Source organism: Neurospora tetraspora (assembly GCF_033439725.1).
Source record: "Neurospora tetraspora strain CBS 560.94 chromosome Unknown B0H65scaffold_7, whole genome shotgun sequence".
Taxonomy (NCBI): domain Eukaryota; kingdom Fungi; phylum Ascomycota; class Sordariomycetes; order Sordariales; family Sordariaceae; genus Neurospora; species Neurospora tetraspora.
Genome location: NW_026944389.1, coordinates 2,848,932 through 2,867,490, shown reverse-complemented (window position 1 = coordinate 2,867,490; position 18,559 = coordinate 2,848,932). Strand labels below are relative to the sequence as shown.

General features: G+C 42.4%; 2 protein-coding genes across 2 annotated transcripts; both read right to left on the bottom strand.

Moving 5' to 3' along the window:
• Positions 1–3,401: 3,401 nt before the first annotated feature.
• Positions 3,402–6,922, bottom strand: B0H65DRAFT_542148 (heterokaryon incompatibility protein-domain-containing protein; the record flags this gene model as incomplete). Its single annotated transcript, XM_062829199.1, has 6 exons — positions 3,402–3,409; positions 3,543–3,551; positions 3,856–3,874; positions 4,823–5,306; positions 5,379–6,369; positions 6,412–6,922. 6 exons carry the CDS (start codon positions 6,920–6,922, stop codon positions 3,402–3,404), a joined length of 2,022 nt encoding a protein of 673 aa, XP_062678774.1.
• Positions 6,923–15,954: 9,032 nt separating this feature from the next.
• On the bottom strand, positions 15,955–18,088 carry B0H65DRAFT_433382 (SNF2 family N-terminal domain-containing protein; the record flags this gene model as incomplete). The annotated part of the gene is made up of 8 exons (XM_062825066.1): positions 15,955–16,047; positions 16,112–16,262; positions 16,327–16,512; positions 16,572–17,382; positions 17,459–17,634; positions 17,704–17,737; positions 17,797–17,966; positions 18,024–18,088. The coding sequence occupies 8 exons, from the start codon at positions 18,086–18,088 to the stop codon at positions 15,955–15,957; spliced, it is 1,686 nt and encodes a 561-aa protein (XP_062678773.1).
• Positions 18,089–18,559: the final 471 nt, after the last annotated feature.

Genomic DNA, 18,559 nt, shown 5'->3' with positions numbered 1-18,559 from the left:
TGCGTATATAACTCTAGGCTATAGTACTAATACTAGGTATAGTATATTAAAATAAATAATACAATATAATAATAGTATAGGCTAACCCTATAATACTATCCCCCTTTAAAAAAAGCTCTAACAACTTTAAATCTATATATATATATAATAATACTTTAGATCATTATCCCAAACTATTCCTATAATCCTCCAACTCCTTATTTTCTAATATTTTATTATAATCTACGATTTTAATTACTAGTATTCGGCTAGCCTAAATATCTATTAATTGTCGTATTATCCCAACAAATACTTTATTTAAACCCTCCTCCTCGCACTTACTTAGTATCGTATTTATAGGAACTATAGTAATCGTATTTAGGAGCGGAATTATAATATCGATAGCGGCAAAGGATTCTTATTACGCGAAGCGAGCGGAGTAACGTTTCGGGGGCTCCGGGGCCGCTAATAATTCTAGGGAGGCTCGTTAAACTATTATAAATTAAATCTCTAACTATATTAGAACTTCCGGGGGTATAAGTACGTCGGGGAATTAGGTATAAAAACGTTAGACTATGTCTATATAATTAATAATATTATCCTTTAATTCCTATATAAGTTAGTAATTGCTTTTCTATTTAATACGGTAATATTAATAATAATTGCCGCTGAATTAATTATAATTAATAATGTTCTTAAAATCCTATTCTACTTATTTATAATAATCGTCGGTCCTAACTATTATTCGGCTATCGTTTACCCTAAGATTTATTGTAATAATCTAACCCGGTAAACTTCTACCTATCTATTATTATACTATTAAAATATAAAATACCGGCGAGTATTTTATATTCGTAGGGAAATTGAAATATATTATATAGGACTCTATTTTAATAATGCGGAAGGGACCTTCCTAATGGAATAAGAATTTAAAGTAGGGGCGGCCGTTAATAAAATTAATCGTATTGAATAGGACTATATTATTTAATTTATATTTATCCGAATCGATGCGCTTCTTATTAGTATTATTTTTATATTATTCCTAAATATAATGTATTTATTAGATTACGAAGTCCTTAATTTTTTAGAAGCGGTCTGCTAATTTATTTACTTTATAATATTCTTTAAATTATATTAGTAATAAATTTAGGGGCGGCGGCGTACGGGGTTCGGTATTTATTCGAAGGTAATAATTATAATTAATAAAGAATAATAATACCTTTATAAACGAAGATATAGTATTATTATGAGCGAATTCTATAATAAGTAATTATTTGGCCCAATTTATTTATACTTAATTAATATATAATCGTAAAAGTTGTTTTATTTCGGCGTTAATTCTCTCGGTTTAACTATTAATCTAAAGGTAGAAGGTAAAGGTCAATTTACGAATAATTAATAATCTCTTATATAATATTATTTAAAATTATAATATAAATTAGGTTCCTCTATTTAATAAGACTATATTTAGTAAGCTATATATTGAATAAATATAATCGATAAAGCGGTCCGCCAATTCTTCCGCTTCTAAAATTATTATTGGAATATAATAGCGTATTTTAATTAAATAGTCGACGACGATGATAATATATTTAAACGTTTAGCCGAAGTAGGTATTTTCTAGTAATAGAGTAATATAATCGATAAAAATATCCTTCTAAGGTATTAAGGATACGGTTATAAGTTTAAAATAGTTAATAAAGCTGCGTTTTAACGATTTAATTTTTGTATATAAGAAATATCCTTTATAAAAAATCTTTACGTCGTTATATATCCCCTTTTAATAAAATTCGCGTTATAAGAATTTATATATAACGTCGTACCTAGGGTAGCCCGTACTGGGGGAATTATATTAGTAATTAATTAATTAGAATTCGAGTTCCTTATTATAAAAGTTAATAATAATTCTATCCTATTACTTTATAATATTATTAATAACGTAATATTCGGAGAAGGTATAATAGAAAACCTTTTTAATAGTCGGTAATTATTAGGGCTTTATTTTATTTATTAAATGAGAAATAAATTCCTATAAAAAGATAGATATATTATAATTTATATAAATTAAATTATTGATTAAGTTATTATCGAAATCATTTATACCTAATAAATATAGGGAGAAACTAGTAACGGGGTCTTCGAAGTAACCCTCCTCGAACTATAAAGGGTCTAATAAAGCCCTTTTTTTTATAATAAACCTATTGTTTTTTATATCGTCGGGGCGGTCGTTTAATTTCCGATTCAATGCGTTTAAGCGGAGATTCTTAGAGCCTGGCGTATATTTTATTAGGAAATTAAATTGTAATAAGAATTAGGATTAATATATATAGCGTTAAGTAAGTTATTTATTAATTATAAAAGTTTATAAATTTTTATAGTCCGTTAAAATATTATAAAAATATTGGGCGCTTTCGAATTTTAATTTCTATTCTTCTAACGCTTTAATAATAGCGAAGAGCTCTTTGTTATATATATTATAATTATATTTTTAAACTGTATATTTCGTAAAGAAGTAGGTAACGGGGTATAGGATATTATCGTCGCCGTACTAGGATAGGGTACCGCTAGTAGCTTAATTGGAAGCGTTAGTCTTAATAATTATTTTTTTAACCTAATCGTAGATTTTCAAAGTAGAACCTTCTATAAAGGCTTTCTTTAAAGCTTTAAAAGCGTAGTTATAATTTAAGGATTAAAATTATTTAATATCCTTTTTAATTAATTTGTAAAAGGGACCGGCTATTATAGAAAAGTTTTTAATAAAACGCCGGTAGAAATTTGTAAACTTTAAGAAGGATTATAAGGATTTTTTCGATTATAGGATTTCCTATTCGGTAATGGCCTTAACTTTTTCGGGGTCCATTTCGATACTTCCTCTGCTAATAATAAAATTTAGATATTTTGTATATATTATATAGAATTTATATTTATTAATATCGACGCTTAACCCCGCTTTAACAAATCGATTGAAAATGTTATTAATATACTGTTTGTAGTCTTATATATTATTAGAATAAATAAAGATATTATTAAAGTAAATGGTAGTATAGATATTGAAAATATTATAAAGGATATTATTAATATAATTCTAAAAAGCCCCGGTGGCGCTTTATAAATTAAAAGGAACGATTAGGGATTCAAATAAATTAAATTGTATTATAAAGGCAATTAATTATTTATAGCCCTATTTAACGCGGATCCTATTAAAGGCTATAATAATATCAAACTTAGTAAAGATTTTAATATAGTAAATCGTATCCAAAATCTCTTTAATAAGCGGTAACGGGTAATAGAATTTAAAAGTTATATTATTAATACCTTTATAATCGACGCAAATGTAAATTCAACCGCCTAGTTTTTTAACGAATAAAATTAGCACTAAAGCTTCAGATTATAATAATTTAATAAACCTTTTAATTAAATTATTATCGATCTATTGTTTAATAATATTTAATTTATTAGTGTTAAAAGGATAGCCCTACGACGTTAGGGGGGTAACTCCTAAACAAAATTCGATTTTTAAATCGTAGGAACAATTCGGAAATAAAGTTTCAACGCCCACTTACCTAAATATACTAATATAGTACTAATATTATTTAGAGAGTTTCGTTTTAATTTATTCGTCGGTCTTAAATAATTTATTAACTTTCTCGTAAAATTTAATAACGTTTTCGGAAATAATTTTATTTAAAGGAATATTATTAATTATAAAATATTTATTAATTATTATTTTAAAACGGAGAAAATCCTCGTCTTTACCCATTAAATAGATAAAATTAATTATTTTTACCGCTTGCAAAATAATAACGTCTCCTTTACCTATTAAACCGTCGATTTATTTATAAAAGTTATTACTAAAAAACCGTTTATACCTCTAACCTCTACCGGCTAATACCTCCTATATCATCCCCTCTATTAAATTATTATTTATACTCCTAAAATCTAGGACGCTTCCTTCTTCCTCTATTTTATCTTTTTCTAATATCCTTTTAATATTTTCCTTTATATTAGCCTTCGTAATATAAATTAGGGTAAGACTCTTATAAATAAAAATTTGAAAATTACTATAACGAAGAAGTAATTTAGGAATAATATTATTTCTAGCCAGTTTTAGAAGGATTTAGGGCATTTTAAAGTATATTTAGGTAGATCTAACGTAGTTTATATACTAGATCTAAGGGGGTATATTAGAGGCTAAGGGATCTATTGGGTGTATACGTGCCTAATTGGACTGGGATATGCGGGATTTATTTAGAGATGCCAGAGCTTCGAGTCTGTAGAGCCAGTCTTACACAGTTACATACAATCAAGCCACGTTGAACCCTATATCGATTATTACCCATAAGATTACAACCCTATCTCCACGGGTACACCAAAAAATATTGGAGAACCTTACTATACAAGCCTGACGAGCCTTAACGAGCTGAGCCTAACCTCCAGCTTACTCAAAATATCGCCCCGGCTCGGCTCGTAACAAAATATCTGGGCTCGGCTCGGCTCAATAACGACTCGGCTCATTGGGAGCACTGGCGGAAACTGCGTCGGTCGATCAACGCCTTCCCTCCCAAAACGTTTAAGTCGCACGCCCGAGAATCACATCATCTCAACACAAATACACCACCGTCGCTTCATCCTTGCTCCTGTTGATAACAGGCGGGCCCCAAGTATTTTCCCACTTTCCTACCCGGCGACAGTAGAACCGAATTCCCGTCATCGTTCCGGTGTCGTCGGCGACTTCACTCGACGGAGCACTCTCGGCCATTTGGACTTGGACAACCATCAACCCCCGCTGAAGAGCTCGTCGCCCACCCCTTGCGAAATGATCGAATACCAACAAGCAGCATACCTCATCTTTCGAATAGAAACTTTCGTCGTCGTCCCACATCAAGCCCAAGTCGATGGGGGGCATGTCGTATAACTGCTTTTTGTACGTTTTCAGGGCCAGGATCCCACTTTCTTGCATACCGGTGGTCGTCCTGCCGAAAACATCGATCTGGCATTTCCATGTAAGTGAACCAGAAGATCCAAACCAGAAGGATTTGGGTGCTTCGGTAGCTGCCCATGACCATGAAGGGAGGCCCAGGGTCGTACTGGCATGCGACTCGGGGTAGGATTGACCTTTCAACAGTTTCCGGGCCATCTCATCGCGATCTTGGCGTCGTTTCTCGCTATCATCGGGATACCAGCCCGGGTTAAACAGCTCGACATTGAGGACACTATCGAAGCCCCAGAGGAGGTCAAAAGGCCAAAGCTCTTGCCAGCTCCCGAGGGTATAGGTCCAGCCTTTGCTCTCTTCTATCGCCGTTACCATTCCTGCGAGTGCGATGAGCCTGTCGGACGGGTAGGTGAGTTCGGTGGCGGTGTAATAGGTGAGTAAGGTCATCCAACAGGCAGCGAGTTACTGCAAATGTTGTGCGTATTTTGCGTCTTCCTTGTCATTACCCATATCCATGCCCGTCTTCAAGCTCGCAGGGAAAGGATCCTGTAAGTCTTGGTACACGGCCTTTGCGTTAGCGGTCCAGATAGATTGAGAAGCCTCAGCATCCTTCTTCAAGCCAGTTCCAAAAGGGCAACTTTCTGAGACCGCATGGAGACGACACTCCCAGTAGAGCTCATCGGCCCCGTAGTAGATGATGCGAGGCGACAGCAAACGCTCTTGGACGATCCAGCCTCGTGATAGGAGCGGGTTTTTCTGATTAGCGCCCCATAACATCTCGTCCACGTTGGGTTCGTACTTTTCACGAATGGCGTAAAAAGATGCTCTCCCAGACAAAGGAGACGTGATGATGGGGGAATACACTTTCAGGGGGTTTCGCACTGAGAAGCAAGTGTCGGCATTGGCGCCTTGACCTCCTGCCATGCCCATCCCCGAAGCAAAGATGGTCAACAAAGAGTTACCGTAGACGGCTGCCATCGTCTGGGCCTCCCGCTTCCAGTCCTCTGATGAGTCCTGCATAATGCAGAGAGAGTCGATCCAGATATATCGGTAACCTAGTTGCTGCGTGATTCGCATTGCGTCGAGGAATGTCTGGGCTAGACCGTCGATTGGTATTCCTCCATGTTCCGCTCCTTCGGGTTTCTGCCAGTCCTCGATATTCTTGGTTGTCAGCCTTAGAGATGATCCGGTCAAGGCCCATGAGTGACTGAGAGTGAGATATGGGATCGTGGCCGGTGTTTGGGAAGTCGCGTTTGGGATGAAGATGCGCGGTCGTGGAGGCTTCTTCTGTGCATTGTTGTCCGGAGCACCTACATCGACAAGCCTTGTCGGGAGTCTCTTGAAGTTGGACCCCTTGCATTCCGGATGGTTATTGAGACAGTCATCTAGCCAGTGTCGCACAAGGCCAAAGGCTTCAGGCGAGTTGGTTGAGGAAGGTAACACGAACATCGAACCATCTAGTAGTCCTCGGGGTAGAAGAGATTTCGCTCCTGCGCTACCATCGGTCCGTTCGAGCTTGAATTTCGCCAATGGGGTCATATCCGAATCACCTTGAGGTTGAGGCTCTTCATCTTTGAAAGGGTCCGGCAATGAAGCCCAATTGTCGTCCCACTCGGCGCAGGAAATAGCGGAAAATAAAACAATCGGAATGTTCCCTTCATCGGCCTCGAAAGCCCTCGATCGGCTACATTCGACCATGACTCTCTGGTCATCCCCGGCGCGCGAAAAGTTGTGCTCTTGACTGACTTGTGTGCAGAGATGGCAACCGGCGGCAATTACCAAGTCCCTCAACATCTGTTTTGTGTTCTTGCTGTGGAAGAATCTCTCGCCTGCCCAGTCAGGGTCGCCCGCCGGTCTCGGTTGCCAGAGTGTCTTGGATGCTGTGAGAGCGCGGGAACAGCGTTTGCATAAACGGTTGGGTTCCATGTCACTGCTCTCGAGAATATGTTTAGACTGTCGAGTCGAACCATCGTCTTCGGATGATGACTCCTCAAGAGGTTTGCCGTCCATACGGTGGCCCAAGTCGTTCGTAGGCTCAATTAAAAACTGGTCCGAGCTTCCAACTGGCCTCAGCTGTCAGCCATTTTATATCAACGCCTCCAAAGCACTTACATATATACAAGTACAACGTTCAACACTCACACCCATCCAAGTAGGCCATCTGGCTATTAAGCGCTAATTAACTGGGGCAACCAACTGGAGTAACCAACCACTAAGTTTTGAAGCCTTCCCAAATTTTATCTTTTTAATCTTTTCTCACCTTTCGTTTTTCCTTTTCTACCTTCTTTTTCTTTTCCTTCCTTCTTTTTCCTTTCCTCCCTTCTTTCTTCTTTCCTCTTTTCTTTCTTTCTTCTCTTATTTTTTTAAGGAGGCGAAAGGATCCATTTGCACTATTACCCTACCCCAATTTATTAAGGTCCAAAATTTGGAGAAGGACCAGGGTCTATTTGCATTGTCACCCTAAATCTTGGCACCTCGTGGCTCTCATTGATTCTTATTCTTATTAACTCTTATTGACTCTCATTGACTCTCATTGACTCTGGTTGACTCTTATTCAATTTGGTTGCTTTATTGCTTCATTGCTTCATTGTTTTCCAGGAGTTGGAGTTGAGGTTGAATTGGTTTTGGAGTTCGAGTGTTACCCTCCGGTGCGAGCCTAGTACCTGCAGGTGGCAGGGAATTTTTTTCAACCAAACTTTTTCAATTGAGCCTACGAACGACTTGGGCCACCGTACGTCCATTGTGGTCAATCGTTGCCGTTACTGTGGAAAGCGTCTAAGTAGAAAGACGCTGGTTGTTTCTCTTCAGAACGGGAATGGCACGTAGTAGTTCAGTGGTAAAAAGGAGTGAGAAATCAGGCAGCAATGAAGGATTCGTCGCACATCTCCAGAAACTAAACCTCTTCGCGAAATAGCCAATGGATAGCAGGCACTCGCGACCTGCCCGTCGCACAAGACACATCATCGCATCACATCATCGTCGATGGTAGGCAATTGCGGATAGGATCATGGCGTGGTAGTGGAATCGTATGTTTTTCCCTGGAGGAAACATTTGCAGAGAGGGACACGGGCTATTTTATCAATGAGTGAGGAGGAGAGAGTTGAAGGAGGAGAAGAGGAAGGTGATGACGGGACTGTGAAATTGGAGGAAGACCTGGGAGGTTCCCGCCTGAACTGATAAGCCCGATAAGCCCGATAAGATAAGCGAGCACCAAAACACCAAAAACAAAAGATCACAAAAAAAAAACATACAGCACCTGGGATTCGCTGGTCGTCACCGACCCAACTACTAGTCAGGCGATATGGTAGCTTATCTATCGGAGTCGGAAGGATATGAACCGGGTCTTTTAATCACGTGGTAGGGTCAAAAAACTGAACAACCACCTCCCGTATCCATATCGTTCGGACAGAGGCATTACGGTGAGTGGGGAGCCGGCGCTAAAAAGATGAATATAATTGGGCGGATTACGAGAAAAGTTGACCGTCCTGACACTGCGGCTAGATTTTTTACACGGGTAACACCAAGATTGCACTCAGTCAGAAGACCATTCCTGATTGGTTCCTAGTACCTCGGCCCAGTCGCCAAGTCTGTTGAGAGCGTGGCAAGGGAATCTCTCGCTCTTGTCTTGTTGGATCACGGTTTGGTGATCCACTACGACAAACTGATTACGATGGACCTCCCTCATGTACTTGCCTTAACCTACCTTCTTCATCTGGCTGCATCAGCCTACCTCTTCCCTTCCATCCTGGCATGTTATAACCATGGTGGTTGGCTTGCAACACACTGCCGGCGCAGCCGCCAACACCTTTGTAGACGAGTTGTTGGTAGGTCCCAGGCAGGCAACTGGGGCACTAGGCCAGAGTCACATGCTCTGTGCCGTGCCCACCGTGCCCTGCCCAGACCGCACCACTTTCTAGCCTTCCAGACTCGCCAGTCTCTCCTTCTCTCGATAGCACAGACAACATACCAAAAATCAACCGTATACACGCTTGCTCTCGTTGTTCGTGATCTCACACGAGTCGATTGGCGGAGAGAGCTGCATGCCAGGGCTGCGAAACAGGAAGACGCCTGCAGATTGGGCGACAAGCCAACTATAGCTTTAGGATCAGATGCCAACTTTATTTAAAACTATGCACATGCCCGACGTGGTAAGTGTGGCCGGCGAATTCACTGAGCTACGTACAGCTGTGGCTTAAGAGATGGAACCTGTCAAGCTGTCTCCGTATTAAGCGAGGTAGGTTATAACGGCGATTTATGGTTGGCGACGCTCTTGCTCGTGTGTAAGACAAGGTGAATGCAAGCAAGGGTCCGTCCGTCTACCAACCTTTGTTTATAAACGTGAAGGAGTCTAACTAGCATCCATTAGTTGGAGTTTCATGCCCGAAAAGCCACAGCGGTAAGATCCGGGTCGCTAACAGCCCGGTAAGGCTGCAAGTTAGTGAAGGTATATTAATGAAAGTAGGTTAGTGAAAGTAGGTTTCTTTTGTTTACCTAGTTATACCAAACCGTTCTTTCAGTAGCGATTATTACATCATAATATCAACACTTGCAGCCTAGCGAGTTCCAGATGAAGCCTTAGGCTAGGCAGCGGCGCAACAATTTAGCTCAATTTACAGACAACAAACTGCCCCTTAGTGACAAATTCTCATAGCGCCACAATGTGACATGCAAGAGGAAACAAGGACTCCTGCCTCATTCTGACGACAACAACTAGTCTGCCAGGCATCCGAAAGTCCTTCATTCCTACCCGGAATGGTCTGTTGGCAATGCCTATATATACTCTCCGCGACCGTGCGTATGAAGAATTTCTTGGACCGGACCGAGTGGGCAGCGAGGCAGGGGCCGGCCGATCATTTCAGTGTTGACTACTTGGACAATCCGGACAAGGGGGCAGGAGGGCTTGTTGACTTATTCTGTTATCAGAGTATGCAGTGAACCAGGTAAGGCCGAGTTATAAACAGTATTAATAACTATCACGGGCGACAACGACGTTAGGGGGTATGTAGGATATATGTGGTTGTATGAAGAGAGCAAGAGAGAGTGCGAGATGGCCAGCCAGTATCACGTGCAGCTACACGTGCCCTGTCATATACGTACGAAATGCGCGCTCATGACAAGTGCTGAATCACATGTGCCAACAGCAATAGCACATCGCGACAAGGCACGGGCTAGTCCCGTGACAACAACGAGGAAGAATAACAAACTATAAGTCGTAGAGCATTTGAAATTCAATTATCTTCAGGTCTACGACTTTTCATATACTGAGCTAGATGTCACAGAATTACCTGTGACTGTGCCTGGCACATGCACGCCTCCTGCCATAGGTGGTATCACGGCACGTAGATTTGGGCGAGTGGCTGGCACTGCTAATCTGACGAATGTAATAAATAACTAACTATGAGGAGTAAAAGAGAGGAAGAGTAGCCTCGAAATGAGGGCATGGTTAAATACAGGAATGAATGGGTCCAGAAGGCGGGAAGTGGAACCATCACGTGAATGGATGCACCTAATCAGAAGGCATGGATCTCAGCCATGACAGGCGGTCAAGCCATGGGCGGTTGAGCCATGGACGGTCGAGCCTTGTGCTGCTATTGGACCACTAGCCAATGGCATCACGTGCATCCGTGCCAGTGGGTTTAGTGTGGGTCTGGCTCTGGGCATGGCTCAGCCCTACCCTATATCACCAGACCGTACACACTCCTCCCTCCCTTTCTCTCCTCGTACAACTACGCATATCCAACCTACCCCCTACCCTTCACTTTGCCCCGTGATACTAGATCGTCTTTCTTTTATATGGAGCAGAAGGAAGAGCAAGAAGGAAAGAGAACTACTGTACTATGTTAAGGGAGTTAATAATAACAATATATTATTAATAGTATTTTATTTAAACACTACCTGTCTACATCCTTCTAATATTCTACCTACCATTAAGTTACAGTTTGGCATAGAACCCTAAAAAGAAGCTTTGTTTCGCTCTTGAATAGGACGAGCTGGTGTAATTTAGTGGATGTTATGGCTTGGTCCATGCGCACGCCAAGAGGCCTCCTGATTGGCTGCATTGATGTATTTGACCATGTCCTCTTCGAAGTTGCACTTCTTACTCTTTCTTCCTTTTTCTTCCTTATCTTTAGTTATTTATCGATAACGTCAGATTAATCATGTGCACTCCCGCTTCGAGATCTACGTGCGTGACAGTGGAAAATTCTTCTAAGAAACCAGAACTCATATATAATAGATATTAAACTCGTAGAAACCAGGGTTGAAGATACTAAGCTAATTGTGTATATCGCTGTCTTAGACCAGTGTCTATTATGCGAAATATAGACTCCAATTAGGGTAGTAGCTAATCCGCTTAAGGAATTCAATACTAAAGGACTTACAAAATTAGGTATAGAAAAAATAGAAGTCAAATTGAGTACTTACTACAATAACTAATATAATAGCCAAATATAATTATAATAGTACCAGAGCTATAAGGCTCCTATTATACTCACTGCAATTACGCAAAATATTATTGAAAATACAAGGAGTACAATATTGCTCGCAGTAAAAGACTTAACTATATTCCCTGTACGAGTTTGGGATTGAATACTTTGTAAAGAAGTAAATGTACCTGGTAAAAATATAAATCTTGCAAGGAATAGCCAGGTAGAGATTGCTGCCATAATATTCCATTGCATTGGAATATTGTTCAATTCGATTACCTTAAGGTTGTACAACGTATAGGTATACTTCATTTTTGTAACGGCGGTGGCAGACTATCTGGGTGCAATCTGTGACAATTTTGAATCATATTGAGAGTACTGAGATGTTAAATATCTTGAGATAACTATATCCTCATTTCTGATTTTAACACACTCTAGTGTACTCCGTGACACGTATAACTATTACGCGTAATATTCTTTTTCTTGTTCTACATTTTTATTAACTTCAACCTTTGTACTATAAATGGTATGACGGCAGCCTTGCAGCTGTGCCTCTTGACTGCCATCGCAACTATATAAGACCACTTGAGCAACCGAATTGCCAGCTTCGGTTACTTATATCCTTTTGCAAGAACTTGGCCTGGTTAGTGTAGTGGTCTGCTACCGCTGTCACATTTAACCAAAGCTAAAAGGCTACAAGTTCGAACCTCGTAGTTGGAAAAGTCTGGAGATTTTTTGGGTACCTTTATATAGGTTCTCCTTAGCCTTAATTGAGAGCTCCCGTTCGAAAAGTTCGATCGGCTCCTAAAAACCGTCGCAGGCTGGCACGCTGTCCTGAGGAGGAATGTAACGGCAGCCTTGTAGCTGTGCCTCTTGACTGCCATCGCAACTATATAAGACCACTTGAGCGACCGAATTGCTAGCTTCGGTTACTTGTATCCTTTTGCAGGAACATAGCCTGGTCTGCCACTGCCGTCACAGATGGGTGATTGATATATCCGCTTACATAAGGGGATGGTAAAGAATTAGCGCTCCAAATATATTTTTAGATCAATGCAATAAGTAGGTAACTGTTAGGAGGTGCGTTAAGAGGGTGGCAAAACAATTAGTATCCTAGTCTAGCAGCTCCTGAAATTTAATTAAACGGACATTCTATCTTTTAAATTGAGTAGTAAGGGAGCACCGGGGATGGGTTAACGTCATTATTCACCAGGCAGTGGGTGAAGCAACATTATAGTAGGAAATGTAGGGGCCAGCCTTATCACGGCGTAGCTAGACGGTATGATGATTGTACCATTTAGCTAACTTGGACTAAAGACAAGAAGTTAAAGAAGGAAGAAATCCCAAAAGGGAAGGCTAGATGGGAGAGGCGAGGTTCTTATACCCTAATTGGGAGGCAGCCGGAGCCAAGCCCAGAACCTGCACCTGAACCATGTGACCCATGACGGCACCAGCCGTCACAAGCCTTACAGTCGGAGAAGGGGCGGTGGTTTTCATTCGATAGAAGTCTATACGCTTTTCTCTTGGGGAATAGGTGAAGGACCTTATACCCATTGGGCGCTTGTACATCACTCCTCCTAATATGCAATACTACCATCTATGCTGTGAAAAATCATTCTAGAGCTAAACACACTAAATACCTAGCTACTCTAACCCTACCCCCTTCTCTGGCTGCTAGCTTTTCTCGCTTATAGGCCCGATCAATATTTGAGATATAGAGTATAGTTATCAAGCCTGGCATGCTTGTTTTGTAGGGTAACATCCTTTTCTTCTATGCGGTTGAGGAACCCTAACCCTAATTCCGGCTCAGCTGGAACTAGGGTTAGGGTTCTGACCGCCATATCTAGAAACACAGCTCCCCACAATCACTATCGGCTACATTTCCGCACCTCTCGATTGTTAAGATTGTCTGTCAGAGGTGGAAGGATAGAAACCGAGTCTTTTGATCACATGGTAAAGTCAAAAAACGGGGCAACGACCTCCCATATCAATATGCTTAATTCCCGTCAAGAACGGAGGAATTATGGTGAGTGTCGAGCTGACGCTGAAAGGTTCAATATGATTGGGCAGATTACAAGACGAATTGACCGTTCTGAAATTGCGTCTCCGGCAGGGTTCGGTCTAGATCCCACACGATCCACGCTGCAAGACGTCCACCACAACCTAGTGAACAAGAATAATAGAGATACCGATTCTTCGCATGCGACTGGCCTGCCAACCTATTTCAGTCGTCAGAATTTATCCCGACAAAGAACTCTCGGTAACGAACAAGACAAGAGGAGACCAGTCAGTTCTCTTTATCGCAACATTCCGTTGAAAGAAACACCGTCCCCTTTAAGAAAATGAGGATCAATAAGTAGTTATGGTAACACTGGTTACCGCAACGACTTGGTTGTTAGTACTGACAGTTTAAGCTCTACTTCGATTTGTAGATTCCAATTAGAATTTGCAGCCCTATCTGTACCACGCCCCCTGTGAGAGTACGTAACAAGCGAGTCAAGGCTGCAGCAGTTGGTTGACGTTCGACATAGAATTTATGACTAAAGAAAGAAAAAACAACGGAATATGATCGCACGAGCCCCACGCTCCTTATCTACTCTACAAGATTGGGCTATGACACCTCCATAATTGGTACAAGCTACTAGGCCGCTGCTGGTGCTGAGTGTAGAAGAGCTCTTTGACGGATGCGCCTGGTTCCCTCCTTTCCCCTCTGCTGTCACAGGGTTAGACCTCTGTGACTGTCGCACGTGATTGTTGTCATGGCTTACTGCTATGTGCCATTCATATGCTTGTGCAGGCTGCAGCCGCTTCTGAGACTGCTGCAGCCTGATTGGCCAAGTCCTCCCAGCCCCACGCGGCTAGGACCCTACTTAAGGCCAGTCCTCTACGCATAGCTTGTGACTGTTCCCTTTCTCCTTCATGCAATTACGCATATCTACATCTATACTCTACCCTTTGCCCATGATATATTTCTAGTTTTAAGGCTATAATATTATGTATAGTATATTGAAGTAAATAATCCTGTTTAGTTAGGCTATAGTATAGTATATATCACGGCACGTAGATTTAAGCGAGTGGCTGGCACTGCTAATCTGACGAATGTAATAAATAACTGTTATAGGGCTAGTGCCCAGAGTGTTTGCCTGGCCTGTGCGCCAGGCTAGGCTTTCTAGTTGGCTGTACTACTGCAGTTGGCCGGCTTGGCTTAGCCTACACTATACGCCATTGGGTGCATCTAGAGCACCGGCCACTTTGGGAGCCTTGGCGTGCCTTAGCATTTCTGGCATCTTCGATGCCATACTTGTATTTAGTTGTCCGTTTCAAGCGCGCGCCTCTGGCGCACAGCTCTCTCCTTCTCCTTATCGAATATTACAGCTATCATCAAAGCCTACCTGCGTGTATACCTCGTAGAACCCTTACAATAACTAACTATGAGAAGTAAAAGGGAGGAAGAGTAGACTTGAAATGAGGGCATAGTTAAATACAGGAATGAAGTGGGTCCAGAAGGCAGGAAGTGGAACTGATACCAGAAATGGCTGGATTCTCAGCCATTACCTGTATTCCTATATTATAGCTTAGATTAGCTGGGCTGTCATGAAGGCTTCCATACCCAGTCAGAATCAGGTCGCGATGAGCACTGGCCACTGTCATGGGGCTGGCGCCCAGGGGTGTTTGCCTAGCTTGCACCCTATGTAAGCCAGGCCTGCCCTCTGGTTAGGTACACAGGCTAAGTAGCTGTCACCAGCCGTCTTGGCGCCTAATGCATCGCGTTCCATTGGGTGCATCCTCGGGTGCGCCGCACGGGCCATATTTCTAGCCTTAGCATTTCTGGCACCTTCGATGCCCGCACCTCTCTCGTGTATTTAGCTGTGAGCTTTGTGCTCAGTGGGTACCAGAGTTCTCCTTTCCTCTTTGTCGAATATTACAGCTTTCATCAAGGCCTACCTGCGTGTATACCTCGTAGAACCCTTACAGCCACCCTGTGGCTCGTGCCCTGGCTTAGCGACTCCCTGCACAGCATATCCTTTCTGTGCAGACGGCTGGCTAGGACAGCCTCCTTCTTCCTTCACGATCATCTTTTACAACGCTTTCAAATATCACATATATGATATTTACGAAGCAACCCAGCTACCCATATCAGAAACCATCACGTAAATAGATGCACCTAATTAGAAGGCATAGATCTCAGCTATAACAGTATACTAAGAGTAAAATAATTAGGTTTTGCAGTATAATTGTAGTATAAAGGGGGTTTAAATAGCTATATTGAAGTTTTGTTAGTAGTATCGATTTATAGCAGTATAGCCTTATACTGCGATCCCTTTATACTCTTGACAGTCTGAGAGCAAATACGGCCTTATTATACAAGATTTATAAGGTATTCGTTTTATCCATTTCCCCAAATTCTGGTCGCTTGTTCGGAAATATGGAAGCTGATATCAACATTATGTAGGTCTCACTCGCATACCTAACCATTCGGCCTCGGAGTCGAAGTCGTGCGTGCTTGATGCGACTAACACTAATCGATTTTAACACCTAGCACGGCTTTGAAGTCCTGTGGTTGTAAAAGCAGGATGTCAGTGGTATCCCTTTGGATTGAGTTTGGATGATTAGCGGTCATCTTATCTCCAGGTTCTCGTTAACTCCATTACCAGTGTCGAATGTCAACTTCGCGAGCGTTTGCTTCTTGGTCTGTAATGCAACAATGTTCTTCGGTTCTCGTTAGTAACGCCGTCGTCAATGGAACTGGTGGGACATTGCATGGGTGGCTTACTTCTTCCACTGTTCCTTTCATGATGTACCTCGTCACGATGACATTTTTCGTCTGACCCATGCGAATTGCCCGAGCGATGGCCTGTGCCTCGACTGAAGGATTCCAGTGCGGTTCAACGACGTGTACGTGACTCGCCGCTGTGAGATTGAGCCTTTGCAGATATTAGCAGAGTATCCGAGATGGAAAAGACATGAAAGAGATGCATTGTGGCTTACCCGACTGCCCCTGTACCCACAGACATGATAAGAACGGACGCTTGAGGGTCCTCTTGGAAGATCTTTATGAGGCTTGTTCGTTCCGAGATGCTTGTTTTTCCATGTAAAAGAAGCGTAGAGACCCCTGCGTCTCTAAATATGTGGACGAGGCCGTATAGAGTGGGTATCCATTGAGAAAAGATGAGGCTAGTTTCTTGTCAGTTGGCAATGTCCAGTCGGGTTCCAATAAGCATCATGACACTCACTGCTTGGTACCCGCTCCAGCTTCAAGTACTTGCTTTCCCACAGCTTTGAGCTTCGTTGAGAACAAATCTGTCTGCAACGAGCTATGGAGATCAATCGTATCTACGATGCCATCCCCTAGCAAGCATGTTGGGTTGGGACTGCTTCCACTCACGGATGGACTATTGGCACGAAGAGGGCGGCGGCAGTCTGGGCAGAACTGAATATCATCGCAGCCTTCATCTAATGATGAGCATCGCTCACAAGATGCGCTAATGTCCCCGTTCTGCGGCGTGAGGGAACCCGTAGAGGCCCATAGAGGGCTCAAAGTTCCATGATTGCACATCATACGCATCTTCAAGGTAGCAGTGAATAGTACGTTGTAGAGCTTGAGGGCACCTTTATCGTTGCCACTGACGATGTCATCCAAGGCCCATTTTGCTCTGCTTAAAATGGCATCATAAAGCTTCTGCTCCTGGTCAGACAGAGCTAGATAGATGGTCGTAGCTGTCGAAGAGGGAAGATCGAGGCATTTATCTGTTCGGCGAAGACAATACCGACGGAGATAGGTTCGTAATGGCTGAGAGTCGCACATGCCTCCGCTGGAGAGGGGTTCCAGGACGTGCTTTCGGAATGTATTTTTCGCAGAATAGGTCTTTTTGTTGTTTTCCTCCTTGTCGGAGATCTCTAGAGGTAGCCGAAGGAATTCTGCAAGGGATGAGAGATCTTCTAACTTGTTCTGAATGGGTGTGCCTGTCAAGCACCACCGTCTGCTGGTATTGAGAGTCGAAGCGACCCGGAAGTAGTGGGTGGAAGAGTTTCGTATCTCATGTGCTGTCAAATACGTCGTTGTTGAGTTACTTTAGCCACAATTTTCGATGCCCAACGAGCACAAAAGATTTGATCTTACCTTCGTCAAGGACCACCCTATACCACTCCAGCTTGTGAAGTAAATCGCTTTTCTTGTAATCGGCCGCAAGTGTGGAGTATGTTGTGAGAACCAAATCTGTGTCCATGAGAGGCTTGTATTCTCGAGGCTTTTGTTCCCCATGGAACACTGTGACGTGCAGAGCTCCACACATGTGACTAGAAATAGAGGTAATTTTGCATTAGCCTGTCAGTCGAAAGGTGCGGCGAGAAGGATTTGACTCGTACCGTTCAATCTCGAGTTGCCAGTTATCAATCAGCTCTTTAAAAGACGCAATCAGCTATGAGCTTAAATCCGCAAGACTTCTAAGTAGAACCTACGCCGTGAGGGTACGACAACCAAAGTGGCTCTCGTAGGTGTTTCTTGGGCAGCCTGGGAAAAAGTGAAGTCGGCAAAGTCACGAGCAGATCCCAACGTATGTAGGATGGTGACAAGTGTACTGAGGGTCTTGCCCATCCCCATCACGTCGGCGATAAGGCCGCCATAGTTACTTAAACGTTGTTAGTTAGCGTTTGTGAAGGCTAATCGGGGAAGGGCTTTGCCGTACGATGACGAATCAGTGTCATATAAAGAGCCATTATCTGAAAGACTCTCATTTTCGCGATCAAGCATGAAGCGAACAGCTTGTTCTTGGTGACTGTATAAGGTAAGTTAGCACAAAGGGGCCCTCTAGGTGTTCTGCGTATTACCAAGGTTGAACGTGACGATAATGAAACGGCACCTGCCTTGTAAGTCTGGCCTTCAGACTGTCCGAGTGTACGAGCGGGGTCAACTCTTCAACAGAGATCACGTTCAAAGACTCGAGGATACTATCAACCTCTCCACGAACTCTCGCTCTAAGATTGGCGGGCCCCAAAGAGTAATTGCCCACACCAATTAGATCGTCGAAATTGATTTCATCCCCGGGTACCACAAAGTACTGCGGATTGCGGTATTTAATCCCCGAGCTCAAAGCCTTTGGATGTTGAAGAAATGCGGAGACTTTTGACAACCGCTTGGCGACTTTGTTCTCGACAACACTGTCTTGTGGCCCAAAGATATTGACTGAGATGTCCTCCAGCACAGGAGATTTCCTAGCAGGAC